Below are 21,104 nucleotides of genomic sequence, written 5' to 3'. Positions count from 1 at the left end.
TCCACCAATTTAATTTTCTTAATATTATTATTATAAGTGTTTTAAAATTCTCTTTTAAGTACCTATAAAAAATATTTGTATCGAAAATATTAATAAAAAAATTGTTAAATTATCAAATTCACAATATTTTATACAAAAATGACCTTAAGAAAACATTTTATGCAAAAATTACTTTTTTTAGTTGCAAAACTAATACTACATCACTTTCACAAAAAATATTTTTATTTGAGAACTGCACAAATAAATAAATAACTAATTAGATTAATTTTAATAATAAAATTAAAGTAAACACTTAGATATTTTGGAGTTTAGTTAGACGTACTAATCATCCAACTGTATAGAAAATTTTACCCTATACCCCTACAATTGTACCCATACCCCTACATTTAAATTTTTTTGACCAAAATACCCTCATATAAATAGGGTATATTTTCCGTTTCAAAATTTTTTTACCATTTTCGTTGAAGACTTCCGGAGAAGAAATTTTTTTGGCGTTTTTGCATTGTATACCGGAACACTTAAGAGTAAGTCTTCCGGTTTGAAAATTGTATACCGGAACACTTCTCTTAAGTGTTCCGGTTTGTTGTTTTTTTTGGACACTGAACCGGAAGTCTTCTAGAAAGTCTTCCAGTTTGTATACTTATATACCGGAACACTTTCTTCAAGTCTTCCGGTTTGGATGATGTGTACCGGAACTCTTCTTTGAAGTGTTCCGGTACGTAATTTTTTTTTTTTTTTTTTTTTTTTTTAATTATTTTTTTTTACATTATTTTTGCAGTGGTTCGAAGAAGAGGTGCAGATGGCCGGATTCCAGTCCGCACGTTAGACCGGGGTGCATCTTCATCTGCAGCTGCAGCTGAGCCGACTGGATATCCAGGAGGGCCGTACGATACATCGCTTTTGGTGAAGTACGAGCATCATGTTGCTCGACATATATGGTTCGGTGAGGTAAGTAAACGGACTATATTTGAAAATGAATAATAGTTGAATATTTTATAATTTGTTTTCTAATATGTGTTTTAATTGTTTTTAGGAAAGAGGACCAAAGAAAGAGTTGAAGGTTGCCGGACATGGACTGAAGTTGAATTCTAGGGTTCCATTGGCTCTTCCACCACAGATGGAGAGTTGGGTATCTAGATCCGGTTTAGCTTCACTGCAGAGAACGAGTCTGAACAAGATAGACACAAATCTTGTCTCTGCATTTGTGGAAAGATGGCATCTAGAGACATCTTCATTTCACATGCCGTTTGGTGAAATGAGCATTACTTTAGATGATGTCGCATGTCTACTTCACTTGCCCATTAGGGGTATCTTTTGGAGTCCTCAGGATGTGACTGAAGAGCTAGCTGTTGAACTTGCTGTGGACTACCTAGGAGTGTCACAGAGTCAGGCACAGTCACATGTTCGGAGCTGCAGGGGGTCGTATTACAAGTTGGAGTGGTTATATGATATATTCGTACATCATAGGGCTGCTTCCAGCTGGGCATATGCGACTAGAGCATATCTATTGATGTTGGTGGGTTCCACCATATTTGCTGATAAGACCTTTACACTTGTAGAGGCACGATACCTCCTCCTGTTTAGGGACTTGGATGGATGTTCAGGATATAGTTGGGGAGCAGCTGCACTAGTTACCCTCTACCGATATCTTGGAGATGCGTCCATGTACAGTTGCAAACAGCTAGGTGGATATCCTACTCTCCTACAGGTATATAATTTAATTTTGTTAATTAAGTGTTGGATTCATTTTATAAAATATTGTAACTTAATTTGTTTTATTTATTATGTTTTTATTTTGTAACAGTGTTGGATTCACGAGCGATGAGATGGTCATATAGACAGGGAGTCCTGAAGGTCGATGATTTACGACCTATTTTGGACGAGCTGACACCTACCGACGTCATCTGGCGACCATTTGAGGATCATAGAGCATGACGTGTATTTGATGAGATATGTCTTTACAGGGGCTGTTTGAAGTGGGGTGAAACAGTTGTTCCATACTTGCCTGATAGATGTTTACGTCAGTTCGGGTATAGACAGTATGTTCCATCCCCACCTCTGGATTGTATGATGGCGACGGATATTGATGTTGATTGGATCAGTTACCATCAGAGTGTTGTCGATGTGATCGGTTCATCTTCCGTGGCCACCACTCCATCTGAGGTAGTAGACGGTTATCTGGAGTGGTATTATCGTGTTTCCCATCCACGGTTGGTCCCTCCCCATCGTGACGCTCCTAGAGAGGTACCCGTTCCTGTATATGACGCCGGGCCATCTGATCCTGATTGGGCTCGTGTATCTACATTGATTCGTCGCTATCTGAGACAGGTTAATGCTGAAGAGGAAGATCCACAGTTTTCTGATTTATTTGAAGCTTTGCATATTTCTCGTTCACATTGATTATATGTATTAAGCTTTGAATATAATAGACATAATAATATAGATTTCATGTTTTGATTACATATTTATGTTTTGATTACATAATCATGCTAATACAGGTGTAAGTAATTGCCAATGTTGCATACGTCCTGCAAATCCTAGCATCCAAGTAGTTGCTATATGAGAACGAAATTTCTTCCAATCTAATGTGACCGGTGGCAATGGAAACCCCTCTTTCATGTTAACCTGATAAAGTAAAATAATTAAAAGATTAAGTCATATAACATAAAATATTAACTGGAATAATTAAAATATTTAGACATAAAAATACATACCTGAACCCAATGATTCTGGTTAACAAAACCAATGCAATAAATAGAGACATTTGGTGAATGTGAACTTGTCATCGGAAAGAAAGTGATGCACGGATTGCCTAAACAAACAAGTACAACATTATAACGATTGGCTATCAAGTAACCCATATCTGGTAGACTCATCCATTTTTCAGGTGGCTGTGAACCAAACGATTCTATCATCAAAGATTCTCTCACAGCTGACAACCGATTAGAAAATAACTTGTCATACAAAGTTGACCTATCCTTGTCTATTAATTCCAACCCCAACTCTCTGCGAACCATTGACCAACCATCCTCACCATATCCATGCAATGATGCAATGACTCTAAATCCACAATTACCATCTGATTCAACATTAACTACATCTTCAATGTATGACCTAATATGATTAGGAAATTGAACAATGAATTGTGGTTGCTTCTTTGATAATTTGATCTTCTTCGAAGTCTGTGATGGTTGAGATTGCCTTTGTGAAGATTGAGATGCCTTATCAACATACTCATGATACGAAGGGTCCCTATAAACATCATAATCTGCTGGTTTTTTCCCTTTCTTCTTCACTCCTCCTTTGGTTTTTATTTTCTCAGGTGGTGGACACAATGTTGTCATTGTTGGGTATGCTAGTTCACATACCCTACTCCTTAATGCCCTTTTCCCAACAACATCTAATGACCTAAATCGTCTCCACAACTCATCCATTGCAGCTGTCATATCCACCTCTGATCCATCATCTTCACCTTTCTCTAACTCAACTTCCATAGTTAGTTTCCTCCAATGAACATGAACAGCATCAATGGGTATCGGTATACCACCTACTCTGTATCTTCCTAACTCACAAGCACAAGGTAACCCATAAGATGTTCTAAGAGTACAACCACATATTTGCCTGTTAGTTCCAACATAATCAACTCTCAATAACTCTTCAGCAATACGTCTCAAAGCAGCTCGAGATACGGAACCACGCAAATAACCATAAAAGGGACTTACGTGCGCGTTCTCAACTTCGTAAAAACTCTTTTGAAATGAAGCTCTAATGTTTCCCAGTTGTAACCTCAAGTTGTTATTCATGGCTTCCCAACATTTGACCATGTCACCTATACTGTTTCCTAACATCTGCTTTAACTTCCAATGAGCAGATTCAACCCTAAAAATATCAGATATAAAAAATACCATTAGATATTGAAAATATCAAGTATTAAAAATATCAGATATTGAAAATAACACATCAAAAAACATAAAAAAAAAATCAAATATAAAATTATAAGACGTACCGATTAGTCGTTGTGTTACCCAAATGTAGGACTCGATTAATCCATGCTCCAACAAATCTATGCCTATGTGGAGTCAACCATGTGTCTTTCACATAATTAATAAATCCACTATAATCAACACATGCTTGCTCAAGTTGATGCAACCGCTGACCATACTCAACCTCATCACTAGCCCAGACAACTTCCATCCATAATGTGTCTATCGTCTTTTGCAGGTCATTCACCACATGTTGTTTGCATTTGGCACCAACGTTTTTGTTAATGTGAAATCTACATAGCAAATTAATCGAGTTGGGAAACACAACTTCAATTGCTTTCATCAAAGCAAGATCTCTATCTGTCAAAATCACTTGTGGACACATGTCTTTCTTCACAAACAACTCTTTTAATTTCTCCAATACCCAGCAAAAATTCTCTGTTTGCTCAGACTCCATATATGCAAATCCAACAGCAAAAGTCAACTCAGTCGATGTCATGCCAACAATTTCAAACAAAGGTTGTCTATATTTGTTTGTCTTGTAGGTGCTATCCATAACTAACACAATCGGAAATATATTCAACAACTTCACTGAATCAGGATGTGCCCAAAATATCTCTCTCACCACTTCCGAGTCATCCTTTTTTCTACTCCAATACACATATCCTGCATCCTCAATAAGCTTAAACAGATGTTGTATCTCACTCCTTGGACCTCTTATCTCTTTTTCTATCACACTCTTATGCTTGTATACTTGCGTAATACGAGTGACATTCTCAGGAAACTTGTCTTGCAAGGAAAGCAAAATGTTTCTAGGTGCTACATGTCTCTTTGCCAAATCAGCGACATGTTGCTTCTCATCTGTGGTCAACCTACCAATAAACGAATGACCTTCTAATCTATCAGGTAAACCATGATTATGTAACCCACATTTTACATCAATCTTCCAACCAGATCCATCTTTCGCCGGAGTCGACCTGATTTTAAATGGACATCCACATTTCTTGGACGCACTTTGGGTACCACTATCACTAATCTTGTGTTTCCCACCTTTATCACAGCCAAATATTATTTTGTTACTTCTCCCTCTCTTCCCCGTTTTAGTATCTGAACGACTGATAATAACAGTTACTTTATTGTCGATTCCAACCTCTTTAATCCATCTGATAACCTTTTCTCGTGTACCAAATCTTTCCGTCGTCATAAACGCATCAGTAGTATCTACACATATTTTGGGAAGATTTTCCATTTCTGTAAAAAAAAAAAAAAAAAAAATTAAAAAAAAAAAAAAATTAAAAAAAAAAAAAAAAAACACGTACCGGAAGACTTAAAGAAAGACTTCCGGTACACAAAAAAAGCAAACCGGAACTCTTCTCCAAAGAGTTCCGGTATGCAAATTTTTTTTGAAATTTTTTTATGTGAACCGGAACTCTTTCCTTAAGTGTTCCGGTTTGTTTTTTTTTGTGTTCCGGAAGTCTTCCCAAAAGTCTTCCGGTTTGGAAAAATACATACCGGAAGTCTTTTTGCAAGTGTTCCGGTGCGAGGGGTGTGAAAGTGTAATTTTTGGAATTTTCAACTGAATGGTAAAAATGAAATGGTAAATTGGTTAAAACCAATTAAGGGTAAAATGGGAATTTTTAAATTTTTGTAGGGGTATGGGATTAATCGTAGGGGTACAAGGTAAAATTTTCAACTGTATAATGTCATGTCGTCTTTAATATTAATTTAATTAAAAAATAAAATTTATTTTGAAGTATCTATATTCAACAAAAATTCAAAAGTGTCTAACAATTTATCTAAAATTAATATCAGTTACTGAATTATATTTATCAATTATAGTTAGTTAAGTAGGGAACAAGTTAATAAATAGTCAAAAATAAATAATACTAACATATTTGTACTAGTATGAAATTGTCCTTTTCTCATTATTAGAATGAATTGTAGACTAAGTTTACCAAATAAAAAAGCATTATAGATTTAGAAACAGAACAAAAACTCTTGTTCACATGGTTTTTGTTTCATCTATTTCTTAACTTCTAAACTCTTTTCTCTTAACATCTTTTCCAACATTTCATGGAAATTCTTCAAGTCACCAAGGTTAGGATGCTGCAGATTTCCAAGAAATTCACACTTCTCTTTGTTGTAATCTTCATAGCATTTTCTATTGTTCTCACCATGCACTCAAAATCAAGCTTCTCTCTCTTTGAGGTGTTTACAAAAGACAAGATGCAACAACTTGTTGGACAGAATAAAAATGCTCACAACATTACAAATGTTACAACCAATGGAGGACCAGTTCAAAACACATCATCACATCACAACTTCAAAGGAGCCTATAACAATGTCGAAAACAACACCGCGTCAAAGGTAAGTAACAATTTTTTATTCAAACATATAAGTAATTAGACTCATACACTAAACTCTAAAGAAATTGAGAATTCGAAATCAAACCCAAACCCAAACCCAAACCCAAACCCGTCTTTTGATTTTTGTATTTTTTGCTATGGTCTAAAACTTACTCTATTTCCTTTAAGGTGGAAGGAAAAATTGAAAATGGCTCATTGACAAGTTCCACAAAAATCATTGAGAGATTTCTTGATGGACTTCTAGATTCTAGATTTGATGAACCATCATGCATGAGTAGGTATCAATCTCATTTGTACCGCAAAACTTCGCCTCATAAACCTTCTTCGTATTTGATATCGAAACTTCGAAAGTACGAAGAAATTCATAGAAGGTGTGGACCTAATAGTAAACCTTACCACAGAACCATGACAAAGATTTTACATTCAAAGAGCATTGAAGGTGATGCTAAAATGTGCAAATATCTTATTTGGAAACCTGTTAATGGTTTAGGGAACCAAATGGTTAGCATGGTTGCAGCATTTCTCTATGCTCTCCTCACGAACCGCGCGATGCTGGTAAGTTTCGGGAAAGACAAACAACGTCTATTTTGCGAGCCGTTTCTGAATTCAACTTGGTTGTTACCAAAAACCTCTCCATTTTGGAATGAAAAACATGTTGAAACATATCAAAGCATGATAGAGAAGAAAAACGTTATCAATAATTCAAAATCCGATTTGCCATCGACACTATTTCTGAATCTACAATACCAACAAAATTTTCATGAGAAATTTTTTCACTGCGGTGATAGTCAAGCTCTTCTCGTTAAGGTTCCTTTGTTGATTTTGCAGTCAGATCAATATTTCTTACCTTCTCTTTTCATGACACCTTTTTTCAACACGGAACTTGAGAAAATGTTCGTCGAGAAAGACACGGTTTTTCACCATCTGGGACGCTACCTCTTCCACCCTTCAAATTCCGCGTGGAGACTAATCACAAAGATCTATCAAAAACACTTGGCTAAAGCAGACGAGAAAATAGGCATTCAGATACGAGTTTATAATCCTGTCACAACTCCACAACAAGTAATTGCAAATCTAGTTTTAAATTGCACACTAGAAAATAATCTTCTTCCGAAAGTACTTGATATGAAAAGTTCAATATCTTCTAAAACGACTACAAAGGTCGTTCTTGTGGCGTCTTTAAATCCACAATACGGTGAGAATTTAAAGACGATGTATATGAATAAATCAACGGTTTCAGGAGAAGTAATAGAAATTTTTCAACCAAGTCATGAAGATCAACAGAAATTTAATGATAATGAGCATAACATGAAGGCTTGGGTTGATATGTATTTGTTAAGTTTATCTGATGTGTTGGTTACTACTTCTTTGTCTACTTTTGGATATGTGGCTCAAGGTTTGGGAAATTTGAGGCCATGGCTTTTATATAAGCTAGTAAACAATGAGACTCATTATCCAGCTTGTGAAAGAGAGTTCTCAATGGAACCTTGTTATCATTCTCCTCCTAAGCATTATTGTAGTGGAAAGCCTATAATGGAGTTTTCTTCTTCTTTTCTCTATATGAGGAAATGTAAGGATTTTGGTTTTGGTGTAAAGCTTGTAAGCTAATGGTTTTAAATAGTTAGAGATTTTTCATGAGTTTGTAGTTCTATTTTAGATTTATTATGCAAATTGGAAGTGCAAAATTGATGATTTTGTGATGTAAATAATAGCAGTTCAAACTGCCACGTTTTTTCACAAAAAGTAATGGTGCAAGATCTTGTTATCATAATGATACAGAGTTTTAGATATTGGTATACTTGCACAAATTACAATAACATAAGTCAAAAATTTTAAAATCAAATATATACATAATAGCAAAATGTAATTATCCATTTATACTCGTATGGAAATTAAGTTTGAGGATTGGTTTGCTTAGAAAAGCCATAGCTCTAGACTATAAGTTTGAGGATTGGATGATTAATCTACTAAATCTACTACCTTGTTTTGTAAGGAACACCTAACTATTTTCTTTATAATTGGTTGAATACCCTTATACTCTTTCTATTGAATTTTTTGTCGTTGTTTTACGGTTTTGAAAGTTGTTTTACGGTTTTGAAAATCAATCTGTTGATGATATTCTAAAGGTGGTATGTGATAAATTATATTGTTGCAGAATTTAGAGTAAGAAATATATATTTTTTTAATACTTTATATTATTGAATTCACCACAATTACTTTTATATAGGCTTGAAGGAAACTGACATAGAAAACAATAAATTGGTAATCAAGACGAGGACTCTTTGGTTCTCTCAATCTTAATGATATGACTCTACCATAAATCTAAATAAAGACAATTATTATAACGTGATGGTTACAATTCTCCCATAATGCATACTAAAGATAGTGGTGGTTATAACACATTAATTTTAACACTCCCCATTAATGTGTTGCTCTTTAACTCTCATTCCTTCTCTAAGTTGCTGAAATTTTCCTCTAGGTAGTGCTTTAGTAAAAATGTTTGCAAGATGCTCTTGTGAACTGCAGAAAGCTAACTGCACGTCTCCTTCTTCAATCACACTTCGAATGAAGTGATGCGTTATGTTAATGTGTCCGGTCCGACTATGAAAAATATGATTCCTTGCCATGGCAATAGATGATTTGTTGTCACAATGAAGCTGTAGACTTCCCTCTTGTTTCTCTCCAATATCTTCTAATATTCTTCTCAACCAAAGTGATTGTTGTGTAGTCAAACCAGCTGCTAAATACTCAGCTTCAGCTGAAGATTGTGCCACAGTATCTTGCTTCTTTGAGCACCAAGAGATCACACCTGAACCAAGGTTGAATACATAACCTGAAGTGCTTTTCATATCATCAACACTTCCGACCCAATCACTATCACAATAACCTTTAGATGCAAGTTTAGATTTCTTCTCAAATATAATTTCATGTTTCATGGTTCCCATGACATACCTTAGAACTCTCTTTGCTACCCCGAGATGTAAATGACTTGGTTTACTCATGAATCTTGAGAGTAAACTAGCAGCAAACATTAAATTGGACCTTGAAGTTGTAAGATAAAACAAACTTCCAACCAAACTTCTATACATGCTTGCATATACTAATCTTCATCATCTTCCTTCTTTAATTTTTCATTCACCACTAAAGGAATATCAACAGGTTTGCAGCCATACATGCCAAACTTTTTCAAAATATTTTCGGCATATCTCCTTTGACAAATAAAAACTCCATATTCATCTTGGTAAACCACAATACCAAGAAAATGATGCAACAAGTCAAGATCACTCATCTCATACTTTTTCATCATTTCTATTTTAAAAATTTCAATCATTTTCTTATTGTTACCCGTATACACCAAATCATCAATATAAAGGGCAATAAGAAGGATATCATCTTTATCTTGATGCTTCACATGCAAGGCAGGCTCACTTTGACTTCTTTGAAATTATTGCTGAATGAAGTAGTTGTGAATTTCACCATACCATGCTCTAGGGGCTTGTTTCAACCCATAGAGAGCTTTCTTCAACTTGTAAACTTTTTCCTCTTGGCCTTTAATCACAAAGCCTTGAGGTTGCTGCACATACACCTCTTCTTTTAATTCTCCATTCAAGAAAGTTGACTTCACATCAAGTTAGTATAAATTCCAACCTTTTTGAGCTGCTAACGCAATGATTGTTCTCACGGTGTCTAAATGTGCAACCGGAGCAAAAGTCTCACTATAGTCAATTCCAGGTTGTTGTGCATATCCTTTGACTACTAATCTAGCCTTGTATCTTTGGATTGAACCATCTAGATTATGTTTCAATTTGTACACCCACTTTACTCTAATAACTTCTTTGTCATTTGACTTTTCAACTAGCTGTCATGTTTTGCTCTTCTCAATTGCATTTATTTCTTCTTGCATCACATTCCTCCAAACATATTCTTTGATTGCTTCATCAAAATTTTATGGTTCCACAACACAATAGTTTCACCTTGAATAAATATCACTAAAGTCCTTCAATTTTATTGGAGTTGAGCTGGGAGATGATGAACTTGAAATTGGTGAACTTGGAGAGGATGAAGAACTTGGTGTACATGGGATTGGTTGCTCATTTTTCAGCTGTTGGATTTTGTTGTAATAAAGTTGCAGGGACTGTTTTCTCCTTCATTTTGTATTCTTCCAAATTCTAAGAAGCCTTCTCATCAAATACAACATCATGGCCAATGATCACCTTGTTTCATTTGACATGGAACTATAGCCAATAAAGACACATCTTTCACTTGTTTCTTCCAGCTTTGTCCTCTTTTGTTTAGGAATTTAAGCATAGCAAACACATCCAAAATCTTTAAGATGGTTAATTGAAGGTGTTCTTCCACTCCAAGCTTTAAATGGAGTCTTATTCCATACAACCTTTTTTGGACATCTACTCAGCAAATACACAGCATTATTAACAGCCTCGGGCCAAAAGGTTTTAGGAAAACCTTTCTCAAATAGCATAGACTTCGTCATCTCCATCACGATTTGGTTCTTTCTTTCAGATACACCATTTTGCTGAGGTGTATAGCCAATAATGAGTTGTCTTTCAACACCTTCATCTTCACAAAATTTGTGAAATTCATTCGAGGTGTACTCCTTCCCCCTGTCACTTCTCAACATTTTTATAAACCTACCACTTTGTTTCTCAACAAAAGCTTTAAACTTCTTTAAAATTACAAAAATATCAGATTTTTGTCTCATAAAATATACGCATGTCATGCGGGTAAAATCATCAATAAACAAGATAAAATACCTGTTTTTTCCATGAGACAAAGTATTCATAGGACCACACACATTTGTGTGTACAAGTTCCAACACTTGTTTGGCTCTCCATACTCCTTCCTTTGGAAATGGTTGGCGGTGGTGTTTGCCAAGCATACATCCTTCACACACCAGATTTTTCTTCAATTATTGGCAGCCCATAAACCATCTTCTTTTGATAAAGCAACTTGAGACTATTGTAGTTCAAGTGCCCAAGTCTCTTGTGCCATAATCATGCTGATTTTTTTTTCATAATTAAGAGAAAGTGGAAAGCTTCTATTGCTGGTCATTTTTACAACAACAACATTTCTTCTCTTTGAATCAAAAATTCTGCACTCATGATTCTCAAAATTTAGAGAATAGCCATGCTCCAAAAGTTGTCCAATGCTCAGTAAGTTCTCATCCAACTCTGGCACATAGAGAGTGTCATGAAAGACCTTGCTTCCTTGCTTTATTGTAACTCCAATGTTGCCTTTTTCCTTTTACTTCAACATGTTCTCCATTTCCCAATTTAACTTTTGAGCCAAATGAAGAATCAATGTTTATAAAAGCTTCTTTCTTTCCGGTCATATGATTGCTACAACCGCTATCCAAATACCACACATTTTTATCTTCTTAAAATGCTTTTTGACAAGCAAATAACAAATTACCTTCATCATTTTCTCCTTCTGCAAATGAAGCATGTTGTGGATTGGCAAAATGACAATCCTTTTGAATGTGCCTGAATCTCTTGCAATTGTGACATTGTGGTTTGCCCTTGTTCCAGCAATCCTTCTTGTTATGAGTGTTACTCTTACAAATTTTACACCATTTATTTGATGCTCCTTCATGCCATCTTCCGTCATTCGCGCCTCTTCCTCGTGAGTTTATTCCTCTGCCCATGCCTCTTCCAAATCTGCCACCTCTAGAAGACTCGCCTCTATTTTGTATTGGGGGCTTATTTTCACCATTGTTGGGCTGGATATTGAGTTTAGATTGAAAGGAACTCTCAATTGATTTTTCAGAGTGTCGTAACAACCTTTGCTCGTAGGACCTTAAAGACCCCATCAATCCTTGAACAAACATAGTTGATAGGTCCTTAGTTTCTTTTATAACAGCCACCATAGGATCAAATTTTTCTGTCAAACTAATCAGAATTTATCAACAATTCTGCAATCATCTATTGTATCTCCATGTGACTTCATTTAATTCACCAATTCAAAGAGTCTATTAAAGTATTCATTCAAACTCTCATTCTCTTTCATTCTTTCATTTTCATAGTCTCTCTTAAGATATTGAAGTTTCACAGTTCTCACCTTTAAGTCTCCTTCAAACTCTTGTTGTAGAATATTCCATGCTTCCTTTGATGTTTTTGCTCTCATAATCCTTGGTAAAATGGATAGAGAGACTGCTCTTTGAATCATCCTGAGAACTCCAACATCTGTGATCTTCTTCTTCTTCTTTAATTCTTCAAATCATTGGCTCGATTTTTCAGCCTTTTCATCTGATTCTTCAGCCTTTCTTGGTGCTAGTTCTTCATACCCGTTTTGGACGAACTCCAAGACATCCAAAGAGGTGAATAGAGTCTCCATTTTAACAGCCCAAAAATCATAATTTTCTCCTTCAAACAAAGGAACTTTAACATTGCTATAAATTATATTGTTGGTGGTATTCTAGAGGTGGTATGTGATAAATTATATTGTTGCAGAATTTAGAGTAAGAAAATATATATTTTTTTAATACTCTTATATTATTGAGTTCACCACACACTCACTTTTATATAGGCTTGAAGGAAACTGACATACGAAACAATAAGTTGGTAATCAAGATGAGGACTTTTTGGTTCTCTCAATCTTAATGATACAACTCTACCATAAATCTAAATAAAGATAATTATTATAATGTGATGGTTACAATTCTCTCATAATGCATACTAAAGATAGTGGTGGTTACAACACATTAATTTTACCACAATCACAGGAAAAATTATCGGGTTGGGTCGCGTATTATGTTGCTCTTTGTAAGACGTTTTAGGACATTGTCTAAAATTATACAAAGCAGTCAAACTGTCGCGCCGCCTCTAGGATAAAACAGGTCAGTTCTATATTATATAGATAATCATTCTAGAAATACACCCTCTTATGGTACAAAGACCATTCGAATATGGTATAAATATCACTCATAGTATCTGGTATAACGATCAGTCGTAATAATTTCTCAAACAAAGAGAAATTTCAATAATTCTCCAAAGAAAATTCAATAATGGTCACTTGACCACTCAAAATAATTTCTCAAACAAGAGAAATTCAAATAATTCTCCAAAGAGAATCCAAAAATTAATACTTGTAATTTTTCAACTTAAACGGGGAGAAATTAACATAATTATCTATAGAGAATTCAATAAAATACTCGAAAAATTCAACGAGTAGAAAGAAAGGGGGAGAAGTTAGCGCTTTGACAATTCGAAAGATGTAGAGTTATGAGGGTGAGAAAGGAAAAACTCAATAAAATGAGTTTTTGGTGTGTTTTGAAATGAAACAAGGATTTTTCTTATATAATGAAGTGAGATAGTTATGATATATCACCTAAGCGATGTGGAACTAAGGTGTTTTTCAACTAACACACAATGTGGGACTTAAGGAGCTTTCATCTCCCTATATTTGAATATTGACATAATGTTCCAGCAATCTCCAACTTGAATTTTAAAAAGTATTTCTGAAGTAACGTCAAACGTTTCTAAGAATGTGCATAAACAAAGGTGTCTACAACTTGAATATTTGTGTAGAAAGTAGAATTTTGATTCAACAATATTGACACTATTTTCTTAACTCTATCTCAGACATCAGACCCGCACATAACCTTTTCTTAAGGTGTATTCTAATAGCTCATGCTTTAATGGCCATGCATGTGTATTCTGGTTTAGTGAAGCCTCTAGGAATTCTTCCTCGCAATTCCATAGGAACCCACTCAAGTTCCACAATTACAAAGGCGAGTATATCAAGAGTACTCATGTAGCATAGGTACTTTCTCATACATAGTATAGATCTCATTAAGAGCTTATACTATCTCACCCTCTTATTACTTCAGGACTCATGCTTCACTTGCATGATCATCTGATATTACTCACAACTTGTTATTACCCATTGAACCTATTTCTTAGGATCTCCAGTCATCTAGGTCAGGTTACCATCATGAGCAACTCATTTCTCTATAGGAATTAGCCATATATTTCTTGGATATGTTAGAGACTTTCTCTCTAGCTAATCCTTTCATCAAAGGATCTGCTAGTTTTCATCAGTGCATACATGATCCACTCTTACAGCGCCTTTAGACATACAATCTCTGATGGTAATGTGCCTTCTTCTTATTTGACATCTTAACCAACGTGATTATTCACTAGTTATGGATAGTGCTATCATCTCAGACTCAATTGTGGACTAAGCCAGGATAGTCTATTTCTTTGATTTCTAAGATACAGCTCCCCCGACTATACTAAATATATAGTCAATATTGGCTTTGGAATCATCTGATAAGGTGTTCCAATATGTATCATTGTACGCTTCTAGTACAACAGGAAATTTCTGATTCTGTAGGTCGAGATCCATGGCCCTTTAAGGTACCTCATGACTCGTTCAATACCTTTCCAGTGCTCGTTACTCGGTCTATTCGTAAACCTGCACAACAATCCTACGACATATGCAATGTCGGGTCTAGTACAATCAGTGGCATACCTAAGATTTCCATGCTTTGTTGCCCATGTATTTGAGAAAGACAACCATCATATCCTTCCAATAATCATAATTGGTGCCATCCAAAACAGGTGGTTTGTTGACTAATCCTATATCTTTAATTTTCTTCATTTGAACATAATTTATCTTCCATATAGCTCACCCAACAGGTTAGGGTGTCTTCTCTAATTCCAATTGTAATTTTGTTTCTCAAGGGAGAGATGTCAAACATGATGTTCTAGACAACATGTTTGACAAGATAAACCAGAATCACCACACATAACACAAATTCAATTGAACAAGATGATGGAGAGAAAAGTAATAGAGAATACAATAATTGTTTACCCAGTTCGATGCAAACAACACCTACGTCTGGGGGGTTGAGTCCACAACCCAAGAGAGGAAATTAAATATTAGCAGTTTAGAATAATTAGTCTTACATGTAACAATAAACTTTATGTTGTTCAATATCTCTTCCTAATACTACCCAATGACTTTCGATTTAGGGTTTCCCCTAAATATGAGAAGCTACTCACTTTCTTCTCAATCACATAACCCGTTATTAGAGATTACAACTTAATAATCAATGTTAAATACTACTACCCAACTCTAGACAAAATCTTATATGCCAAGTTACTTAAATATAGAGGTGTACATAAAGATATTGAAATTACAACTCAACTAGACAAACCTACAACTATACTAAGCTACTGAAATATAGTGTGGTGTACATAAAAATAACAAGGACTCTTGTAAATCCTATCACTCTAAAATATTCAATGTGAATGATTGTCTTCTAAATGTTTGAGCTTCTTATATAGCATAATAACTCTAGGCTTTTCTCCTTGGATCACAATTTTAATTTCGTCCAGAATTAATGCAAAATCTATTGGATATAATTTGTTCCATAAATCTTTCTGACAAGATATGATTTGTTTCAATTTAAATTCAAATTTAAATCTTCATTTAAATCTAAATCAATCTTCGTCCAACTGCTGCACAAATCACTTAATCATATTGCTAAACCAATAACGATAAAATCTTATCCATTCTTTGACAAGACACTCTTCCAAAATGCATCAGTATTAACTTGTTGCGTAAGGCCCAGATGTCGTACCTCATGATGTAACATTGTGTCTAACATGTGTCCCTTTTCCACCTTCATACAACTTAAGCAAGCTAGATAATCTTGAGCACTTCTCCGTTGTTGTTATTTTGCAAAATGCAGTCAATCCAATGGGTCAATCCAATAGGAATTACAACTTTATTATTTTGAATAACCAAACATAATAAAGAAACGTCTTATTATTATTACTACTAGATAATTCAATACAAATATCATGTTCTAATAAAACTATTGGCCTTTAGGGCTTACACCAAAACTTAGACCACTCTTTAATTCATAAATCTGAGACGTTCGACCTAATGGTGATAGTATTAGGAGCTAATCCAACTAAGGCCCAAAATGAGACTCTAGATACGAGAGGATGTCATACTAGATTTTTCATTTTCAAAGGACAATTATATTGACCATTTGACTGCCGTTAAAAATAATGTTGGTGACAATGCACATGTCGCATATCATAAACAATGTGCATTGAAGACGTACTTCCTATATTTGGTTGACACACTCATTTTCATGGACAAAAGTGCGACATATGACAATGTTGTCTACCTTAACTACATTCATGGACTTGAAGATGATTCATGATTATAATTGGGGGTTGTCTTATTTGGTCTACCTGTACTCTTAAATAAAGGTAGTCAATAGAAGACGAGACAAATGACTGAAAGCAACTGTCTATTTCATGTAATCTATTTACATGTCAATAGTTATTTTCATAATACTTGTACTACATCTTTGTTGATATTTCATCTAAACCATTTTCAAACATGGATTCTCTAGTATTTTTCAATTATCGTTGGGTGGGAGTATATTTCTGACTATATTGAAAATTTGCCACATGTGTGCTAGATAAAACCACTCTGAGGGAATTTAGGGACTGAGTCGTACAAACTAGTGCTTGACTACATTCTTGCGGATGATATTTGGCACATCGTACGACAAATAATGTTAGGCACAATTTTTGGAGGTGATATATTGATACTTTGGTTGGTCGGACTGTGGGTCTTAACATATGTACTCACATATTCCTGAGAGAGCATAACGACAATTCGGGTATCATGCCATTGTCCTCCACGGAAAAATTGATGGGATATTTGTGGAGTACCAAGAGCATCTGATGCTAGATGACTTACGTAGTGGGCTAGATCTCCATTGATAGATCATTAAAATTGATTATTATAATGATCATCATTTATAGAGATGTACATTACTTAAAATTTCAGTCAATTTTGTGCCTTTTGACATCGAAATACAATAGAATTATGTTTGCAAATGAAAAGCTTGAATAAGAATGCAATTTTTTTAAGAGTTTAAGAAAAGATGTTTATGATCATGAAAAGTACCACATAGTACCACATATGCAGAGTTTACACACAAGATAATGCATAATTCATTTTTTCTCTCGAATTAGTCCGTATTTCAATTAGTGAAGAGTGTCTTCGAAGATTGTAATCCAGAGAAATATTTACTTGCATTGAATGCATGTCTGATGAAGAAAATTATTGTTACATTGGATTGATTCAGATTTCATTCCCCGGACAATGCGAAGAATATTTTCTGAGTGCAATGAGAATTGCCGCTTTAATATTACATTAAGTATTTTCATCTAATTGTTACTCTTTTGACACTGCGTTGATGGTAGCTTTTTTATCACTCCTAATGAAAGTATCAAGTGATGGAATTTAATCCATGAGAAAAGTCCAACCCAAAAGACTAATGTGAAATTCCTAATATAATTTTTCAATTATTGGTTTGTTAATAGTTTAATTTTATCAAACAAGACCTTTGTATTCCCTCTGGAAGTAATTGTTGCCGTTTGTGAAAGATTGTTTTTGTGATATTCTAGTGTTTTAATTTTACCATTCATCAAGTAACTGAATCTATCAATCCTAAATTTTGAAGAGCTTAGGCTCTAAGGGAAGTGGAAACAATAGTCTAATGGAAAAACGAAGAAACCAACACATATGATCCAAATAGTATGAAAGTTTATACAAAGTACTAAATCATTAGATCAGAGCAAACAAAAAGAATATCTATAAAAATTCCAATATAATTCATATACCCTTCATTTTCCTTGTTACAAATATATGCGTATAAATTTTGAATACTAGAAATACAATCAAGTAATAGAAAATTGGACTTTCAATATTGTCCATAACAATTGCAACACCAGCTTCCAATGTGGCCCAATGGCCACAAACACCTCAGATCAAGCAATGAACCAAAAAGTAGCAACTTCTCAAATTACAACATAGTGCTATTAGTACGAATTCATTATCTATATATATCAAGAATCTTTCCTTAATAATATGTTTTTTGTGATTATAGCAAATTTATTTTATAAGCAACTGTGTGGTTGAACTAAACCCAATGCAGCTCCAGCAGCATGGTTACAAGATGCTTCAGCTATTTGGTTTTTGTAAGTAAGTTTAACATCCTTCAATTTTATCCCATTGCATGGATACTTTGAACTACAATCAAATTTCACTGCTACTTCTGTTGCTGATGTTCCATGAATGTCTTCGTATGTTACATCACTGATTTTAATTCCAGAAGCCTGATAATATAATAATTTCAACAACAACAAAAAAATCAGCTTATTTTCATGTAAAAATTATAATAAGATGTTATATAGAAAACCAACCTGCCCGGGGCAGTTTTTGTTGTTTGGACAGTAATTCTGGTCAATGACAATAGGGTTTTGGACATTAACCATAGTTGCATCTTGGAAAAAAATGTTCCTAACAAATCCATTGCTAGCTCTACCCCATGATTTTATTCTAACACCATTTTGAGTTCCTGTGAATGTAACTCTTTTAACTGTCACATTTTGTACACCTGCTTCATTTAATTCCCATCCTAAGCTTCCAATGCTGCCATTATTATCAAACAAATCATGACTTTAGTCATCAGTATCACAATAAAAATTACTAAGATCAAAGAGATTTGTTACCTTATTCCATGTCCTGGTCCACATTCAATGTTTTCAATCCACAAGCTATTGGTTCCAGGTCCGATTGAGATACAATCATCACCGGTGCGAATTTTGGAGTGAATGATGGTGACATGGGAGGACATTTGGACATGGATGCCGTCGGTGTTCGGGCTGTTTCCGGCGGCCACGATGTTTACATCTTGTGTTTTTACATATTGACATCCATTAAACACTACGTGAAACATTTGACTATTTATAGATGTCAATCCAGTGATCATAATGTTTTTTGAGCCAATAAATTCCAGTGTCTGAAAACCATCACAAAATAAAATGAATCACTCTCATCTCATCACCTTATCAAATAAAATCTTCAAATAATTAGGATATTAAGCAGTTCCATGATCCCATACTCCCCACTAAGAAAGTAGTTTTTTAAATTCTATTATTATATATATAGCAATTCTCTTAAATTAATTATGAATATTAGGTGAAAAATAATAATCATGTGCAATGGCAATGCATTGATAGACATTACCGTGGCTCCGGTTGGGCAATTCTTTTTGTTTGAATTTTTACATTTCCACAAGGCAGTCCCCTGGCCATCAAGCACACCGCCGCGAATCGAAACTCCGTCAACATGCTGAAATCTCAACCACGTACCGCCTTTACCGGCGACACGGTAATTAGACGAAGCAATCAAAGTACCATCAATCGTTATGGAAATAGCTTTGTTAGCACAATTTCCACTAAATGTTACGGTTCCGAGTAAGAATTTCCCTTGCGGAACGTAAATTGCTGCGGGATACGGCGATGAACATGCCTTAGTCCAAGCATTCAGGAATGCTTTAGTGGAATCGGTTATTCCGTCAGGTTTGGCTCCGAATTTGATTACATTGTATGTGGATGATTTTGCAGTTGAGAAATGGAAGGAACAAGATAGTGTGATTAGGAGGAAGAGAAAGGGAAGAGGATAGTTATTGTTTGACATTTTGTTGAAAAAATGTTGAAGAAACTGGAAGAGAGAGATGAGATGTGAATGAATGATTAGAGAACAAGTTGGAAGATGGAGTGGTAGAAGTGGTGGAGGTAGTGGGCTGTAACGGTTTATGAGGCTATTTATAGCTATAAGGATTTCGAATATTGGCTTAATTACTACAAACTGAATAGTTTATGTTAGTTTTTTCATGTGTTTTTATCAAATGTACAAGTTATAGAAAGTGAAAAATTGATTGAAGTTTAGAGCGAAAAATGTTTGAAAGCAAAGGAAAAGTCGCGCCGATAATTTGGAGACTGTTTTTTCGGAAATGGCCTTTGCGTGTGGCCTTCATTTGTGTGTTAATTATCCATTAATTAATTTGGTATTTTTACAACTGTTTGAATACCGTAAGTGTTCTCTCTTTTATTTAGGTGTATATGCAATGCATGGATTGAATTGAAAGAATTTTTTTAACAGATTCGTTCATGCATAAAAGGAAGAGGAATATATAAAATGGAGATGTCAAAGGATATACAATACAAACCGATTGGCACATGGGCTATATCCATATCTTTTTTTTTTTTGTCAAAACACTTGAGGAAATTATTGATGAAAAAATTATATGCATTTATTCAATATTTTAATTTATTACTGATGAGAAAATTATGAATTGGAACTTGACATTTTACTTGTGTTTCATATTTATAGCATCACTAATCAAACTGCTTTCTATACGAACACACATTTTATGAGAATGATGTAAACTTGGATAGACGAAATAGAAAGTGTGATGAAAGAGGTGAAAAAAACAAATGTGGGACGGCATGTACTCCAAACAATGATAATTTCATACTACATACAAAATAGATGAGTAAGACTAAATCCCATAACAGAATATTTTGATTAATAAAAAGATTTTTGCCTATAAATATTGCACTTTGTACCTTTCATAAGCGGACTTTAAATTGAGATCTTTTATATTCTAATAAAAAATTTAAATTAAATTATTATAATATTTATTTAAATTATACTCTATTAATATTTTTTTAATCGATAATAAAATCAATCCATTTAATATTTATCGAGACATTGTTGATCTTAGATAAAATTTTATTAATTTTAATTTTTGAATATTTTCTTTCAGCTGAAGCAACAATTACATGAATAATTAACATTATTCTATAAGCAACCAATATATTTGGGAAAGAGTTTAGTCTTATTATATAATTAA

At 34.3% G+C, this 21,104-nt stretch overlaps 5 protein-coding genes across 5 annotated transcripts; 2 read left to right on the top strand and 3 right to left on the bottom strand.

The window, feature by feature from the left end:
* The first annotated feature begins 747 nt into the window (after nucleotides 1-747).
* Nucleotides 748-1,825, top strand: LOC127103105 (protein MAIN-LIKE 1-like). The gene is made up of 3 exons (XM_051040392.1): nucleotides 748-948; nucleotides 1,034-1,708; nucleotides 1,805-1,825. Exons 2-3 carry the CDS (start codon nucleotides 1,118-1,120, stop codon nucleotides 1,823-1,825), a joined length of 612 nt encoding a protein of 203 aa, XP_050896349.1. The 5' UTR covers nucleotides 748-948; nucleotides 1,034-1,117.
* Nucleotides 1,826-2,383: 558 nt separating this feature from the next.
* LOC127107401 (PKS-NRPS hybrid synthetase cheA) lies at nucleotides 2,384-5,199 on the bottom strand. The gene is made up of 3 exons (XM_051044677.1): nucleotides 4,007-5,199; nucleotides 2,715-3,879; nucleotides 2,384-2,625 (listed from the first exon to the last, which is right to left on the bottom strand). Exons 1-3 carry the CDS (start codon nucleotides 5,185-5,187, stop codon nucleotides 2,485-2,487), a joined length of 2,487 nt encoding a protein of 828 aa, XP_050900634.1. The 5' UTR covers nucleotides 5,188-5,199; the 3' UTR covers nucleotides 2,384-2,484.
* An 804-nt stretch (nucleotides 5,200-6,003) lies between these two features.
* On the top strand, nucleotides 6,004-8,120 carry LOC127107399 (probable fucosyltransferase 7). The gene is made up of 2 exons (XM_051044675.1): nucleotides 6,004-6,350; nucleotides 6,518-8,120. Exons 1-2 carry the CDS (start codon nucleotides 6,057-6,059, stop codon nucleotides 7,955-7,957), a joined length of 1,734 nt encoding a protein of 577 aa, XP_050900632.1. The 5' UTR covers nucleotides 6,004-6,056; the 3' UTR covers nucleotides 7,958-8,120.
* Nucleotides 8,121-8,757: 637 nt separating this feature from the next.
* Nucleotides 8,758-9,438, bottom strand: LOC127103104 (secreted RxLR effector protein 161-like). Its single transcript, XM_051040391.1, has one exon. It carries the CDS (start codon nucleotides 9,436-9,438, stop codon nucleotides 8,758-8,760), a length of 681 nt encoding a protein of 226 aa, XP_050896348.1.
* An 8,556-nt stretch (nucleotides 9,439-17,994) lies between these two features.
* LOC127107400 (polygalacturonase) lies at nucleotides 17,995-20,167 on the bottom strand. The gene is made up of 4 exons (XM_051044676.1): nucleotides 19,433-20,167; nucleotides 18,916-19,205; nucleotides 18,607-18,835; nucleotides 17,995-18,519 (listed from the first exon to the last, which is right to left on the bottom strand). Exons 1-4 carry the CDS (start codon nucleotides 19,883-19,885, stop codon nucleotides 18,301-18,303), a joined length of 1,191 nt encoding a protein of 396 aa, XP_050900633.1. The 5' UTR covers nucleotides 19,886-20,167; the 3' UTR covers nucleotides 17,995-18,300.
* Nucleotides 20,168-21,104: the final 937 nt, after the last annotated feature.

The sequence above is a fragment of the Lathyrus oleraceus genome, chromosome 7 (genome assembly GCF_024323335.1).
Source record: "Lathyrus oleraceus cultivar Zhongwan6 chromosome 7, CAAS_Psat_ZW6_1.0, whole genome shotgun sequence".
In the NCBI taxonomy this organism is placed as follows: Eukaryota; Viridiplantae; Streptophyta; class Magnoliopsida; order Fabales; family Fabaceae; genus Lathyrus; species Lathyrus oleraceus.
This window is presented reverse-complemented; position numbering and strand designations above follow the sequence as displayed.

Excerpts from the sequence above, each read along its gene's own strand:
- LOC127103105 (XM_051040392.1), top strand. The coding sequence starts at position 1,118 with ATGGAGAGTTGGGTATCTAGATCCGGTTTAGCTTCACTGCAGAGAACG. Across the intron at positions 1,709-1,804 it reads GATATCCTACTCTCCTACAG|TGTTGGATTCACGAGCGATG; the intron begins GTATATAATTTA and ends ATTTTGTAACAG.
- LOC127107401 (XM_051044677.1), bottom strand. The coding sequence starts at position 5,187 with ATGACGACGGAAAGATTTGGTACACGAGAAAAGGTTATCAGATGGATT. Across the intron at positions 3,880-4,006 it reads GGTAACACAACGACTAATCG|GGTTGAATCTGCTCATTGGA; the intron begins GTACGTCTTATA and ends TGATATTTTTAG. Across the intron at positions 2,626-2,714 it reads ACCAGAATCATTGGGTTCAG|GTTAACATGAAAGAGGGGTT; the intron begins GTATGTATTTTT and ends TTACTTTATCAG.
- LOC127107399 (XM_051044675.1), top strand. The coding sequence starts at position 6,057 with ATGGAAATTCTTCAAGTCACCAAGGTTAGGATGCTGCAGATTTCCAAG. Across the intron at positions 6,351-6,517 it reads AAAACAACACCGCGTCAAAG|GTGGAAGGAAAAATTGAAAA; the intron begins GTAAGTAACAAT and ends ATTTCCTTTAAG.
- LOC127103104 (XM_051040391.1), bottom strand. The coding sequence starts at position 9,438 with ATGTATAGAAGTTTGGTTGGAAGTTTGTTTTATCTTACAACTTCAAGG.
- LOC127107400 (XM_051044676.1), bottom strand. The coding sequence starts at position 19,885 with ATGTCAAACAATAACTATCCTCTTCCCTTTCTCTTCCTCCTAATCACA. Across the intron at positions 19,206-19,432 it reads ATTGCCCAACCGGAGCCACG|ACACTGGAATTTATTGGCTC; the intron begins GTAATGTCTATC and ends GATGGTTTTCAG. Across the intron at positions 18,520-18,606 it reads ACAAAAACTGCCCCGGGCAG|GCTTCTGGAATTAAAATCAG; the intron begins GTTGGTTTTCTA and ends TTATATTATCAG.